The sequence below is a fragment of the Melanostigma gelatinosum genome (genome assembly GCF_949748355.1).
Source record: "Melanostigma gelatinosum genome assembly, chromosome: 2".
Taxonomy (NCBI): domain Eukaryota; kingdom Metazoa; phylum Chordata; class Actinopteri; order Perciformes; family Zoarcidae; genus Melanostigma; species Melanostigma gelatinosum.
Window position 1 is genome coordinate 16,642,874 of NC_136635.1, and position 15,069 is coordinate 16,657,942.

The 15,069-nt window shown below is 40.1% G+C and overlaps 1 protein-coding gene across 1 annotated transcript; it reads left to right on the forward strand.

Annotated features, from left to right (window-relative positions):
* Positions 1-1,312: 1,312 nt before the first annotated feature.
* Positions 1,313-13,098, forward strand: slc17a6b (solute carrier family 17 member 6b; the record flags this gene model as incomplete). Its single annotated transcript, XM_079283317.1, has 12 exons — positions 1,313-1,386; positions 2,867-3,122; positions 4,053-4,171; positions 5,791-5,905; positions 7,275-7,362; positions 7,473-7,559; positions 7,974-8,116; positions 8,310-8,459; positions 9,325-9,457; positions 9,824-9,934; positions 10,931-11,058; positions 11,937-13,098. 12 exons carry the CDS (start codon positions 1,313-1,315, stop codon positions 12,276-12,278), a joined length of 1,746 nt encoding a protein of 581 aa, XP_079139443.1. The 3' UTR covers positions 12,279-13,098.
* Between the last annotated feature and the right edge of the window lie 1,971 nt (positions 13,099-15,069).

Consider the following 15,069-nt stretch of genomic DNA (forward strand, 5'->3'; position numbering starts at 1 on the left):
TCTCTTTTGTCCTCTAATCGCACATCTAAGATCTTGGAATTATGATTTATTCATTATTATCATTATTTGTTTGTGATAGTTTGTATTATAATTTGTATGATTGTAAACATGATTATTATTATTATTATTATTATTATTATTATTATTATTAGTAGTAGTAGTAGTAGTAGTAGTAGTAGTAGTAGTAGTAATTTGTTCTGCAGAAGGATAACTATCAGATGACATATCCTTAAAATCTCATTAAATTTATATATAAGAAAAAATGCTTCCAAAGTTGTGTGCATGTTTCGGTGGGAAGATGTGGTTGTCGGGGGCATGAAAATAGGCTTACATTATTGATGGATTCCTACGATGAGCAGAGCAGCTTGTTGGGGGGGGGATCCACTCCTGCTCATTTGGTTTCCATAGCACCGCCCCCAGGAGAGCTGCAGCTTTCATAAATGGGGTGGACTATCCTTGTTTTTTTATATAAATATATATATATATATATATATATATATATATACATATATATATATATATACATTTAAGAATAAAAACGCGAAATAAACATGTATAATCTAAATATCTAAAGTTGTAGCCTATTAAATGTCACATCATTTAGGCTGCGACATGAAGCGAACGATTGAACTATATGGTGACATTTCCTCCTCTTCTCCTCCGTTGTTTTATGAAATGACTGATATAAAACAGACTCATACATATAAATATATATGCATCATAATGTTATATCTCGATTCTGGCCTTAATTTGTGCTGAGCAACTGGCCAGATGTTGGACGCGGAGCTGCTGTCGCTGACCTCGGTGCTGAACACGACGTCAGATGAACCTGCGCGCTCCACAGGAGACACGATACAGTCTCACTCCCTCTTTGATTTATTGAAGCTACTCCAAACACCCACTTCTGCTTTTTAAACTTTGAGATCTTTTATTTTTCCGTTCATTCACTCTCTCTCTCTTTTTTTTATTCCGGACAAATCCATAACAGATCCACGACGCTGGCTAACAATTTCACTCCTTTTCGTTTTCCGTCGTGATGGCACTTGGCGCGACTACTGTACGCCAGGCAGGAGGTGGTATGGTGGTGGATGAAGGCGCACAGGTCGTTTGATTCCTCCTCTTTACTCGCTTTAGCGCCTTCATTGTGAAAATTAGACTCGTCTTTTGGATAGTCGCCTCCCTGGACTCAGATTTATCACAACTTGGTTTGTTGTTTTCCTTGTAGCCCCAGCAGTCGGCCATCCTGCGCCGTAACATGACGATTAAGCAGTAAAATAATAGTGAGAAATAGGCCTAGACACAGAAACTGGATATGGAGTCAGTAAAGACGAGAGCGGCGGCGGGGGTGAAGGAATTTGCGGGGAAGACACTGGGTCATATGTACAGGTAAGGACAGGCTTTGTTTTTTTTCAATCTAGATTGGCGCGCGTCAATTTCCACGCGTTAAAATGTGATTATTTGCATGCTTGTTTTTATCCAGACATGAGTCATGGTGTGTAGGTGTGCAGGTCAGACACAATTGTTTTACAACTTGCAGGGATCTCTAGTCACGCCTCTAGAAGTGAGAGGAAAATGATGCCATCAAATGTGTTTGTGTGGGTGTGTGGTGTGTGTGCTTGTGTGTGCTTGTGTGTGTATGTGTGTGTATGTGTGTGTGTGTGTGTGTGTGTGCGCTGATGACAGGGGGTTTGGGTGTACTCAGAAGCCACTGAATGAGAGCGTGCACGCAGTCAGTTCGTCCTGATGCAGGGGCCTGTATCTCATTAGCGGACAGACAGGTTAAACACGCGCGAATTTTTTGGGGGATTCATTCATAATTTATAATGCATTTCTTATCATCTTTTAAAACCAGTGACGCATGCATCATGATAAACCTGCAACATGTGTTTCATATTAAAAACAAAAGAAACACCACTTTGGCCATTTCAACCGACTGGATAAATGGGGTTTCTTGAAGACATCGTGCTCGTTTCTGCATAGCTGCTAATTCATTTATCTTAATTCTTTACAATCTCAGGTAGAAATACAGTAAAATTGCATGCAAATAAATGCATGATGTGCTGCAGAATATGGTTTCAATCACCTTTCAGGAAAGCTCAGTTATGTTTTTCCAAGGCCATTAATAGAACTGCAAGTCCCAGCCTATCGATTTTCATTTCATTCGATTCCTTTTCATTAATTACTTCTGTTACTTTTCATCATTTTGCAGACGCATTTAAATGTTTGGGTTTTTATCATTTTGCGTCCTGATTTTTGGACAAAAAACGTGTGGCCGATAAATGTGACTTTCACGCAGAGAAAAAAAAGAAGGACTTTGAGGAATGCCCACAGACGTGTGTGTCTGGAGGCTGGAGCTGCTGCTCGGCCCCGTGAATGCTAATGAGTGTGAAAGTGAGTGGGCTGCTGCAATGCGGTACAGTCAGGGACATGTTCGCCTGGTCTCAGCTCTGCAGGCCAAGTCTCTTTTTTCCATTCGTTGTATTTTCCTATGTGCAAATACAGAAGACATGTTTTGATTTTAATTCGTTGTTCGTGTCTTTGTCCTCTGATTTGAAGCTCACAGATTTGACGCTCCTTATAGTGTGACAGAATTAACTACAATATGGAGGCATCTCCATCCGTACAGCTGCTTTTATCATGTTGATGCTGGAAGAGCTGCCCCCTGAATTTTCTTCCCTGACATGATAAAAAACTCTCTCAGATAGGCACACAAACCGCCCAACTATATTATTATCAAGTATTCTCACAAGTGGAAATAGAAACGGGCCTCCTCAGAAATGTTTCCCATTACAGGATACATTTTTGTACGGGGTGCATCATATACGATCAGGGGACACTGACAACTGTCCTCACCTGGCTGTTGCAGGGTGATAGAGAGGAAACAGAAAACCGGGGAGGTGATCGAGCTGACAGAGGATGGGCGGCCCCGGGAGGCCGTGGAGAAGAAACCCCCGCTATGCGACTGCAGCTGCTTCGGTCTGCCCCGCCGCTACATCATCGCCATCATGAGCGGCCTGGGCTTCTGCATCTCCTTCGGTATCCGGTGTAACCTGGGCGTGGCCATAGTGGGCATGGTCAACAACAGCACCATCCACGAGAACGGCAAGATCATCATCACAGAGGTGTGGCAACGGCAGCGAGCGCACCTGACGCACAGGCAACGTAGACCGCATGCCTCGAGACACAATACACCTGACTCGAATTCAAGAAAAGAAAAGACAGGAAAAGAAACAATTATTCCTCCACACATGATATACGGTGTAGGGCCCACAGGCCTATTCAGCAATACAATCACTTAAATAGCCCCCAATATTCATTGGCTGATGAGTTTGTACACAATTGAAGTGGGTATTTGGGTATAGAAAACCTTTTAAAGGCTTCAGATATTTGAATGCATGCCCCAATCGTTAATTCGCAATAAAGATGCTGCCCGTGTTTTATAATGTCAACTTGCGTTGATAGCGTCGTTGACATATACAGCATATGCATAATACATATTGGGAAACAGGCTATGCGATGCAATTTTAAAAGTAGAAAATGTACCCTGTATGGAAATCATGGAACATCAGTTGACGTTATTCTAAACACACAGTTTATCGACAGCATTTATTTCCATAAAAGGCAAATGAGTAAAAAGACACATAAGCTATACATCTACACAAATATTTCTCAATAACAGAATTCACAACAGCCTATAGATTTTTAGGTATAATTGAATAATATTTTGTATTTTTGGCTTTTAGGCCAAATAATAACCGAATTGTCGACCTACATCTCATACACAACTCTTTACTTCCGCGCAGATTGTCAATTGTTTTTCTTTACAGTGCAGGACGCACGCATGATTTTGGTGCACATGCCAATTTAATCTGATTGAAATAACCCGCTGCAGGCCTTTAATAAACAGGCCTGTCTTGAGATCAATCCATTCAGAGAATAAACGTTTTTCGTTTGTTTCGACCCTAAACATGTTCAACAGAGGTCATTCAACAAATACAACGTCAATGTTGGTTTTTTTTCCACTGGTTTTGTTTTTCCATATTCTCTCCCAGAAAGCCAAGTTCAACTGGGATCCAGAGACGGTGGGACTGATTCACGGATCATTTTTCTGGGGCTACATCGTTACACAAATCCCGGGAGGCTACATATGCTCCAGGCTGGCAGCAAACAGGTAGGGCAGTCCTCCTGGGGATATACCAATAATACAACACAGTGACAGTCATCTTTCAGGTTATATCTTTTTTTATTACCATTTCTTGCCAATTAATCAAAAGGACTGAACAGTTGGACTCTCTATTCGTCTCACTCTCATTTTTTTATTGTCTGTTGTTTCTAAAATAAGGAGGGAACGAAAATGAACACATGGGGACTGGAATAAATTCAGACAATTAAAAAAGACAGCCAAGGCCAGACACGGGAAAAAATGGCGTCTTGCCTGAATTATGAATTGGTTAAAGAATTCACAGGCGGAGTCTCACCACATAAAGGCAGCAGCCAGACAGTCAGCTGCTCTGAAGTGCAGCTCCCGGTGTCAGGGCTTTCTGCCACCTGTTAATGAGCTCCCTGGGGGGAGCCGGGTCTAATCCGTCGCTCTCTCGGGGAATGGAGACCAGACCCTGTCTTGTCGCCAAAGGCTTTAATTCACATGAGCACTGCCGATGCGTCATCATATTTATTACAAACACTATATGCTACAACATTAATACGAAGATGCACGTTTTTAGAAATTCAATGTTGATATGCACGATCTTGCGATTTGGTAAAACCACCATGAAGGCAAAATGGTTCTGCTTAGATGCCTAACTATTGAGCACGCTATAATTATGAACGTTTAGCTCTATAAATTAAAAGGCAAACAATAGCCTAATATTGACAGACACTAATTCTGAAAAGGGGCCATATATGTCTAACAAATCGACCTGCCATAACTTATTAATGTGGCCTATCGCTCGTTTTTGTATTACATTTTGATTTCCCTGCACCTCCTTGTCCTGTTGATTGACACGAGGATGTAATCGAATCAATTGGTCTCGTGCCCAACAGTAGTCTCAACCGGATTAGGACTTGCCCCCCGCGTGCAGGTGAGAGGGGCGGTAAAACCTGACAGAAATGAGAAATAGCTCTGTGTTTATGGATGGCCTGGCCCTCCGCTGCTTTTATAATAATCACAGACTCATCTTGTCAGAAAAGTAAGTCATTCTACGCTATAAAAAAAAAAATTACAGTGATCAGTACATCTTCTGTTTGCATCTATGTCAATGTAAAATAAAAATGAAATGCCATTCTTCATAAAAAACACTTTTCTTGAAACCGTAGGCCTATACCGAATTGAAAATGGTTGCTAGGCGACACGTGCGCATCTGTTACGCGACTGTTAACGGGGCGTTGCTCCTTGAAATATTTATTTTTCTGATGTCAGAGGAGGGCGTGCCAATCCGAACCGAGGACACAACAAACGAACATTCGTAATAAATGATTAGGCTTTACACTGCAGAGGTTTTGACATGCGACAGATGTGTCTGTGTCCACAACGACATAAAGACAAAGATAATTTGTGATGACCTTTCATGTAGAATATATAAGTTGATCATTTGCCATGGCTATCTATTATAAATAATGTGCTGATAAGCTTCCTTAAAAAACATAAAGGCATATTTCATCATGTGATATTTCAATGCTTTGCTCCATGTCACCACAGAGCTAACATGGCAATGCCATTCATTCAGTTCAGTTGAAATCATTATGATACATATGAAATGCTCCATTTAAAATACATCTTACAATTTCCAGGGTATTTGGTGCAGCCATTGTGCTAACCTCGATCTTCAACATGTTCATTCCCTCGGCTGCCCGAGTCCACTATGGGTGTGTCATCGTTGTCAGGATATTACAAGGGCTGGTGGAGGTAAGAGCTTGTTAGCAGGTGTATTACAACATTTTTAATATTTCTGCCCTGTAATAAAAAATTGTGGATGGATTCACAAGTAAAAATCTGTCTTGAAAACATTCTCACTAACAATAGAACATAAAGGTTACACATGTGTGATGGAGTTTCTGTTAATGGATATTAACAGCTGATTTGCAATAATACAGTACACAAAGGGTACTCCAGGAGAAAGCAAAGGAAAGACTGTAACACTGGATATTCAACCAGAGGAAATGTGAGAGCTGTATTGATCCAGTCCGCTACAGCCGAGTGTTTGTGGGATAGTCCAGCTTCCTATTTTGCTGTCACACTTTGTATCTGCACACAACAGCAAAGTCCTGGAAGATGCAAATGAAAAGGCTGATAGGCAAAAACACATCAGTCCTCGTAGTGAAATATAACACCCAGATATCTGCCTGCTGTGTAGTTGATGTTCATACAATGTGTCGGTTATAGAGCAAAACACAGAAAGCTGATACTAGAGTTGTTACATACACAAATATGACAGACGTAAAGTAAAAACGATGTTGTCATCATTTGTAGAAATGGGCTCATATGTTAGGACAGTGGAATGTCTGGACGAGAGTTTATAATATAATTTCAATGTTTTTAGACAAATATCAAATGCTTAATGGTGGATAATTATCTCACCAGTAGCCTAGCATCATCAAGCATCACAGCACATCTTTATTGAAGGCTATAGGTTTGAACAGTTTTGTGGAGAATAAATAAAAACAAATGTAATATTATAGCGCACTGCACTGCTCTCCTAAGAAAGTGCAGATTACATTTAAAGTCAGCACAGTTTGTTCAGATTAGTGTCTGATGAACATTTAATAGCTGCGGGGCTGCTTCGCTCCATGAACAGCTCATCAGGTCCTCTGTAGCAATTTGTTCATGTTAATTACAAGGGTGGAAATGTTAATTTGTTTTATATCAGAATCTGTTGATTCATGTTCATATGTAAAAGGATTTTGCCTCTTAGACTGCTAGTAATTCCTAAACTCAATAATCCAGAAATACAATTTCTGTGAAGCATAACAATGCCTTGATAATGTTTGAAAATGATGGGTGAAATTATGTTTCTTTTTATATAAGGATATTGACCTCATTGGCTCAATCAAAAATGAATGCTTAGTCCTGTTATTGTTTATTGTAAAAACCCGTATATTTATTTTCACCAAATGCCAAAAATGGCCGACATGAAGCATTGACCACTCTCATTAAATACATAAAAACAAACTGTGTGCATCAGAAGTGCTGACATGATAAGCTGAAGAACATGGAGTTCCATTCTGCTGTTTCTTACCATGAATGAACACAGACTGTCTCTGTGTGGTGTGTTTAGGGAGTGACCTACCCGGCATGTCATGGCATCTGGAGTAAGTGGGCTCCTCCGCTGGAGAGGAGTCGACTGGCCACCCTCTCATTCTGTGGTAAACACTCATTTCTCAGTTTCTCCGATTAGGCATTAATAAATAATGATGTGCTGTTACCGTAGTGGTGAAGAAGTCTGACTTGACTACCTTGTCTCGCCGTCTGTCAGGCTCTTATGCTGGTGCTGTGATAGCGATGCCTCTGGCTGGGATCCTGGTTCAGTATTCAGGCTGGTCCTCTGTGTTCTATGTCTATGGTGAGATGGATCGATGATGCATGTGATATGTGCATGAGTAAATATGAGATGTCAAATTCATTCATTAATACAATAAAGTAAATATGAATATGTGTATATGTGGAAAGGCGTGTGTTGCAGGCTGGTTAAAACCTTGAGAGTTTGACACTCAGTGAAAGTCAAATGGATTTATCCAGGCAGACTGCGTATTGATTTGCTCCCCCCTGTGTCAATATATAACCCCCCCCCCTCCATGTTTCTCACTGGACTGGATACAGTGAGCTCTCCTGTCTGGGTTTCCTTCTCTCAGGCGTTCTGGAAAGATCAGACTGCCAACTACTCTTGTGTGTGTATACAGCTGAGGTCAAAATTGGCTTCAGTACTTTGTCTGTCATGATCTAAAGTTCTGACACGTTTTCTATCTGTCATGTGCAGGATGCTTGGGCATCTTTTGGTATGTGTTCTGGGTCCTTGTGTCTTATGAGAGCCCTGGTGAACATCCTACCATCACTCATGAGGAACGCTGCTACATAGAGGAGAGCATTGGAGAGAGCGTCAACCTATCGGGTGCTGGCGAGGTAACAATCTGGACAATGAATATCATTTAATCCACCCAGCCCTCTTTGTTCTCAACCCTTTTTGTTGTACAGGGTACTAGAAGTACTATACTTCAATTCCATCGGCCCTTTTCATCACCTTTTGTCGTTTGTCAGGGAGACGCTATCAAACGCATTTATGTAAAATGCAATCCTTTTTGATCATCGATTGCAGAAATTCAAGACCCCCTGGAAGAAGTTCTTCACCTCTATGCCCGTCTATGCAATCATTGTGGCCAACTTCTGCAGGAGCTGGACGTTTTACCTGCTGCTGATCAGCCAGCCTGCATACTTTGAGGAAGTCTTTGGCTTTGAGATAAGCAAGGTGAGCTTACAATACAAGTCAGTGGACATGGTGACAAACGTGGAGCATGTATTGAGTGATCGATAAATGATAGATTCAAATGCACTGGAAATAATCCCTCAACACTAGTGCCAAACGTTTTAGAGCTGAGCATGTGACACTTTGCTCTTGGAATGATTCATTATCAAAATCAATGTCAGCAACTGGTGGCCTGTGGTCCTATGTCATGAACTGACACATTACAAAACAAGGCAGCTTTGGTTCATAAAGGATACAAAGATAGTAAGTAACCACTATCACAAATCATTTGACGCTGCTGATTGTTCCAGGTAAAATGATACGGGCCACCTGCAATAGCATGAATAAATAAGTAGCCGTAGAACAAGTGATTCATATTGAAACATACAATCAATGTAACATCAGGCTACATGATCTCATAAAGCCCCTAAAAACTTAATTTAACATCATAACAATAAATATTCATGATAAAAAAAGCAACAATCAAAGTTAAAGTTTGGGGGAAAACATCTCTGTAGTTTATTAAGTCATTAACAACCTGGAATCTCACCCTTTGTCCAAAACATGTGAAATGTATTCACTATAGTGCCCTCAAAATTCAGACAATGAAATAAAAAAAGTAGTGTTCATGGCAACACTATGCTATTTGCCACGATTTACAGAAGTAAAAAAACAACGTTTTGTTTTTAAATTAAAAAAAAGCTCATGAGCCATGATTATTTGGGACCATAGTCTGTCTGTCATGTGTGGTGGACATGTGTGGTGAATGTCCCTGTCGGTGATGAAACTAAACGATGTTGTATTTCCTCAAAAAGTTATCATGAATGTGTCATGTTGCCTGAATTGGTTGATTTTTTTCTGCTTGAAGGTCGGCATGCTGTCCGCGCTGCCACATTTGGTGATGACCATCATCGTGCCCATCGGCGGCCAGCTGGCCGACTACCTCCGCAGCAGGAACATCCTAACGACTACCACTGTCAGGAAAATCATGAACTGTGGAGGTGAGAAGTCTGAACTGAGGATGAAATATCATTTTCCACACCTCTCTCTGCTCAGATACAGGGTGTTACCTAACGCTGTTAGATCCATACTGCTCTTATTTCTGTTGCTCTTCACTGCCAGAGAGATGGTTGTGTTTATATTCTTTCTGTTCAATACTTAGTTGACTCGCTGATTGTGACTGTGCATTGATTTTTACATCTACCCTTGGGTAATTGAGTGCAGACCATGTATCATGATTAATTCAATTGGCACTACCATGCCCAACAGCCCGTGGGGCTTTGTGTGTTTCTGTGTGTGCGTGCGTGTGTGTGTGTGTGTGTATGTGTGTGCGCGTGTGTGTGTGACCTGCTGTCTATCTCTGTTAGGATTTGGCATGGAGGCCACATTGCTGCTGGTGGTGGGATATTCCCACAGCAAAGGGATGGCCATCTCCTTCCTGGTACTGGCAGTGGGCTTCAGTGGATTTGCTATATCAGGTTAGTACAAGTAAAACACACTTTCTGCTCAATCAGAATGTAATTCAGGTAGAATTTCGTGGATGACATACTACATATAAAAAGTGTGTGATGTTTTACTCGGTCTAATGTGTGTAGCTTTCACAAAAGAAGGGCCAATGAGGCTGGAAGTCACATTTGAAGGGGTTAGGGTTAGCCAGCTGAGAGCATGTAAGTGCGGAACATTATGCCTAAACTAGAGTTACTTCGATGATAAGATAGTCGGTCCTTTCCAGACTCTTTGACATGCAGCTGAAGTATGAGTGTAGGGATTATAAAACAGTATAACAAACATTGTTGAAATGTATTTGAAATACAAAACAATTCTGTTACCATCCCAAGCATCGGTATGTTTGCTGTTGTTTGATGATGTTGCAGATGCAGTAGAATTGATGGTTCTCTTTTAAACACACCAACAACACCAGCACTGAGCTTCATCAATACAAGCTGCGTAGCTACAGACCTCCCCAAGACATCAGAGCACAGATATTATTTGTAACACATTTTAACTGACGGGCAAAATGAACCTTTTCAACATTCTTCAGCCACTTATTCAACAGATCTTTTGCTGATGTTGATGGTACTGAGGTCTGTGACTGTGTGCAAAATTCTTGCCGGTTGTTCTCGAGCGCTCTCCTGGAGTGTTTAATAATTCAGTGCTAGCTAGCTGTCTCGGGGGATTTGCCAGGCAGGCAGTGTGAGGCAGATCGCGAGGACACTTACTCATTCAGCCAGTCACTGTGGGGGAGGAGGAGAATGTGTGGCGAGTTACTGCCTATTTCTGCAAAAAGATGGGCACCATTTGGGCTACTTTCATCTAAAACTGTGTCCAGCTTCTGTTTTGATACATACTGTCACAGTGGTTTGCCTAAATTTGGCATTTTAATCTGGTTGTCTGGCCTTGTCGTAATTGAAAAAAGGTGAAATGTATCAACAATATTAAAATTGAATGTGGTTGCTTTTTTTTTGCTGCATCAGGCTTTAATGTCAATCACCTGGACATCGCACCGCGCTACGCCAGTATCCTAATGGGAATCTCTAATGGTGTGGGTACCCTGTCTGGGATGGTGTGCCCAATAATTGTTGGTACTATGACAAAGAACAAGGTAAGAGCTTCTCCATTTATAGGCACCAAAAATGGCACAAATAAACATCCACTCATTATATGTGTGCAATAAGTCTTAAAGGTCTTAAAGACCTATAGATAAGTCAGCAACATTAAGTTCCCCTATTTAGCATTTCAGAACAGTAAATACAGTAATTAATGAATTGTCTGAAACAAACTATAAAGCAGCTGTTAAGCACGTATAAATGTTTATCAATGTATTCCTCAACAAGTATAACTCTTCCTGTGAATCTTCCATAAAAGCTGGCTGAACTATAATCAGATTATGAATGCCGATATAGTAAAACACAGAAATTAAATGAATACTGTAGAGATTCTATTTAAAACATGTCGTCCTAAAATAAGACATAATTGCTATCAAATGCAGACGTAATGATTTAGTACACAGAAAACATTATGATTCAATTAATAGGACAGATGTTTTACTCGCTCCTCTAATACTCCTTGATTCGTGGTGCCTGGACAGTAAATATATGAAAGTATGTATATGTACATTACATGATGGTCACATGGGGTCATGTATTGAAACCCAAGACTTAATGTTTTATTCATGACTGCACCAGCTTATTAAATGGAAATATTACAGATTCAGAAAACAAATTTCTCAAAAATAATTAAATTATACATGTGTTGGGGACTATTTCAGCTGCAAATGAACACACATTTGAGAGCTAGTGAGAACTTGCAGCAGCAGGGTGGTGTATATGTTGGTGGTAAGGAACAATGTGTTTTTAATATTAGACAATGTCTCTTGCACACAGACAATACTTGTAAGTGAGATCTTTTTGTTGTTGGCTTTAGTTATTTTCACAATAAGATGTACATAAAAAATGTTTTGGGGTTCGCTTCGCTCTTCAGACTCGAGAGGAGTGGCAATCTGTGTTCCTGATCGCCTCCATGGTGCATTATGGGGGTGTGATCTTCTACGGGATCTTTGCGTCGGGAGAAAAACAGCCGTGGGCCGACCCAGAACTGACCAGCGAGGAGAAGTGTGGCTTCATAGACGAGGATGAGCTGGCAGAAGAGACGGGTGACATCACTCAAAGTTACGGGGCCTTTGGAGGTCCGGCTAAATCCTACGGTGCAACCACGCAGGTGAACGGAGGCTGGGCCTCAGGCTGGGAGAAGACAGAGGAGTACGTCCAGGAAGAAGCACAGGCCGGAGGCTACGGATACAGGAAGGATGAGGGATACTCCTAGACCCAAACACACATTCACCGACACATGAGTAGACTGATGTTCCTGAGTGTGCATCAATTTAGTCAAAAAATATCGACAGATGAGTAACAAGAAAAACTACAATCCGTTGTTGTATCGAAAATCCCAAAACAAATCCAAAAAAAGCATCAACTTAATTAAAACATTGCTAAAGTGTGTACAAAATTCAAAGATATTGGATCAATAGAGGTGTATCACATATCAAATTGGTCTGTAAATGTATTATTATGCATATTGATAATAGATATATTCACTCGGAGTGCAGTTGTGTGTAAATGTGAACATTTGTATCCCATCAGCCGAGGCCTCCTGACCACACTGAAGCCAGTAGGGTTACATAGGAGCTGCCCATCAGAGTGCCGACTCCTTATTCATCAACTTAACTGTGACAGTACAACGTCCTACAAGCCAGCCATTACAGTGTATTGATATGTCACTCCACAGCGTGGTGAACAGAAACTAGACCCTGTGTCGATATAGATTGTATTGTATCTCTCTGCACTCAGAGTAGTGTGTCTTCTTTGGGCACTATATGATGATTTTTGTTTTCTTATCACCGGCTTCTGTGTGTGTAAAAGTCCTTAACATGTAAGTGAGCTTGTGTAGAGATTTGAGTGGCATAATAATGGCATAATAATGACTTGTGATGACTTGTGATGACTGTTTGGTTACACTTTCAAATAAGGTTAAAAACAAAAAAAACCCGTCTGTCTAATGTTTGCTACATGTGATGACTCGGTATCTCTGCAGATCAGCATTTTGATTTTAGCAATTTTAATCCGTCACATCTCAGCAGTGTAGTGCAGAAGTAAAGCCATTGTCATTACCATAACTGTTAAAAGTCTAGTTGCACCGGTGCATTGTTGAAAGATTTGTCTGAACTAAAACATATATAACAGAGATAACTACAGAGTAAAGATGTATGCAAGTTAATAGATTACATTTATAGATCAACAGTCATATGCAACCGTATGAAGGGTTTGTGCAATGCAAAGAGTTTAAGATTAATCAAAATCAGTATGAGAGTATTACTTCACCTAATAATGTTTGATGAGAAGAAGACAAAAATGTATAATTAAAATTATATGGAATATATTTATATGATCAAATGGATAAAAGAGTCATTTTAATGTTAAAACCAAGAATTTATCCCTGCCATCAAATAATATGACGAAAAAAGCAACAATCAAAATGAATCTATGATGTGAAATAATCAAAACTGTCCCAACTTAAGTCGAAAGTTGAGTGTTCATGTAGGATCACGTCCTTTTTCATTTCACTTTAACGCTAAAGGGAGACGAGTTTGAAATGTCAAACGACATTAAAAAAGTAAACATTCCTAAACAAGTATTTCAATGTTTACATAAATCGATACTTTGCATAAACTTCACCAAAACAGGAGATTTCTTTAATAGAGTAGGTGTGAGATGAATAATGTAATAATGATGTGTCTTATGGGAGTCTGGTAATGAAACGTGTTTTAGGCTCCTGAACAGCAAAACACACTCCAGAATGTGTTTTGTCCTCATTCTGCACTTACACTGAACAGTCTGATGGGGGAAACGTTTGTTTCATTTGTCTGTGGAGACTCTCAGTCAGCGCTTCACGATATAGATGTGTGTGGATGTGTATTTATGCATGGAACAAAGTGCAATTTGTGGTGTGTCCTTTTTTACGTTTCCTTTTCTTTCAAACATATTTGCATTTGTCTCAGAAACTGTTACTGATGCTTCAATTTCTTTGCACAATCAACCAAAGGTGAAGAGCAGAGCTGGGTTTTAGCTGGAAGTCAAATGTTTTTTAAGGAAGTACAGACCATCAGAAGCGAGGTTCCAGCGTTTGGACCCACAGCGTGCAGGTGGCACCCAAACATTACTCAGTGTACAAAGCAATAAATCCATAGTTCTGGTCAAAACGTCATGAACAGTCATTATGTAACCGTTTTTTATGCATTTGTTTAAGAGTCATGTTTTTTTTGTGATAACAAATGTAGAAAATAAATAAATAAACAGAAAAAAACACAGACATATATGTACAAAGAATATAGTAATAGAGTCCGACACAAACATCTTTGACAACAAGAGTTTGTGACAGGGCTGCTCACCAGATGAGAATGATAAAAAGAGCTCCGTCTGAGAGGCGGACGCTCTTCTTCATGTTTCTGTTTCATGTTCCCTCTCTCTCCTCACTTTTTAGTTTGAGTTAATGTTCTTCATTCAGTGGCTGGACCCTTGTTGCCCTACTTAACCATGTGCACCTCCTCTCTCCAGCTGTTCAACCCTGATTTCATTGTCACAAAATGCATCGACATTGAGGATGAAATCTAAACAGGTGATTGTACATTTTCAAAAATGACAAGTGTGCAACTTGAAGTCGTTCAAAGTTTCCCTTTTCTGTGCCTCTGAAGTTACAGTGTGATTATATGCCTTCTGTTGCTGTGTAAATTGACAGGTTTGTTGGTGTCGAACTGAAATACTCTATATCATTTTTAATAAAAAAAAAAAAAAAACGGTGTGTGTCCGGAGTATTTGTGTTGGCAACAAAGAAGAAAAAGTAATAAAAAAAAGTGAGACAGTGAAGAACAAAAAAAGGCAATCATGCCATGTCTTAGCTTGACCATTGCTACACTTTACATTACGTATTCACATGTTGCTAATAACTCAACTTGTTAAAATTGCAATAACCGATGCACAATAACGGAAAAAGACATAATCAATATTTATGGATGCTGATAAATATTTAAACGACACATGAATGGCTGTAGGAGCAGTGG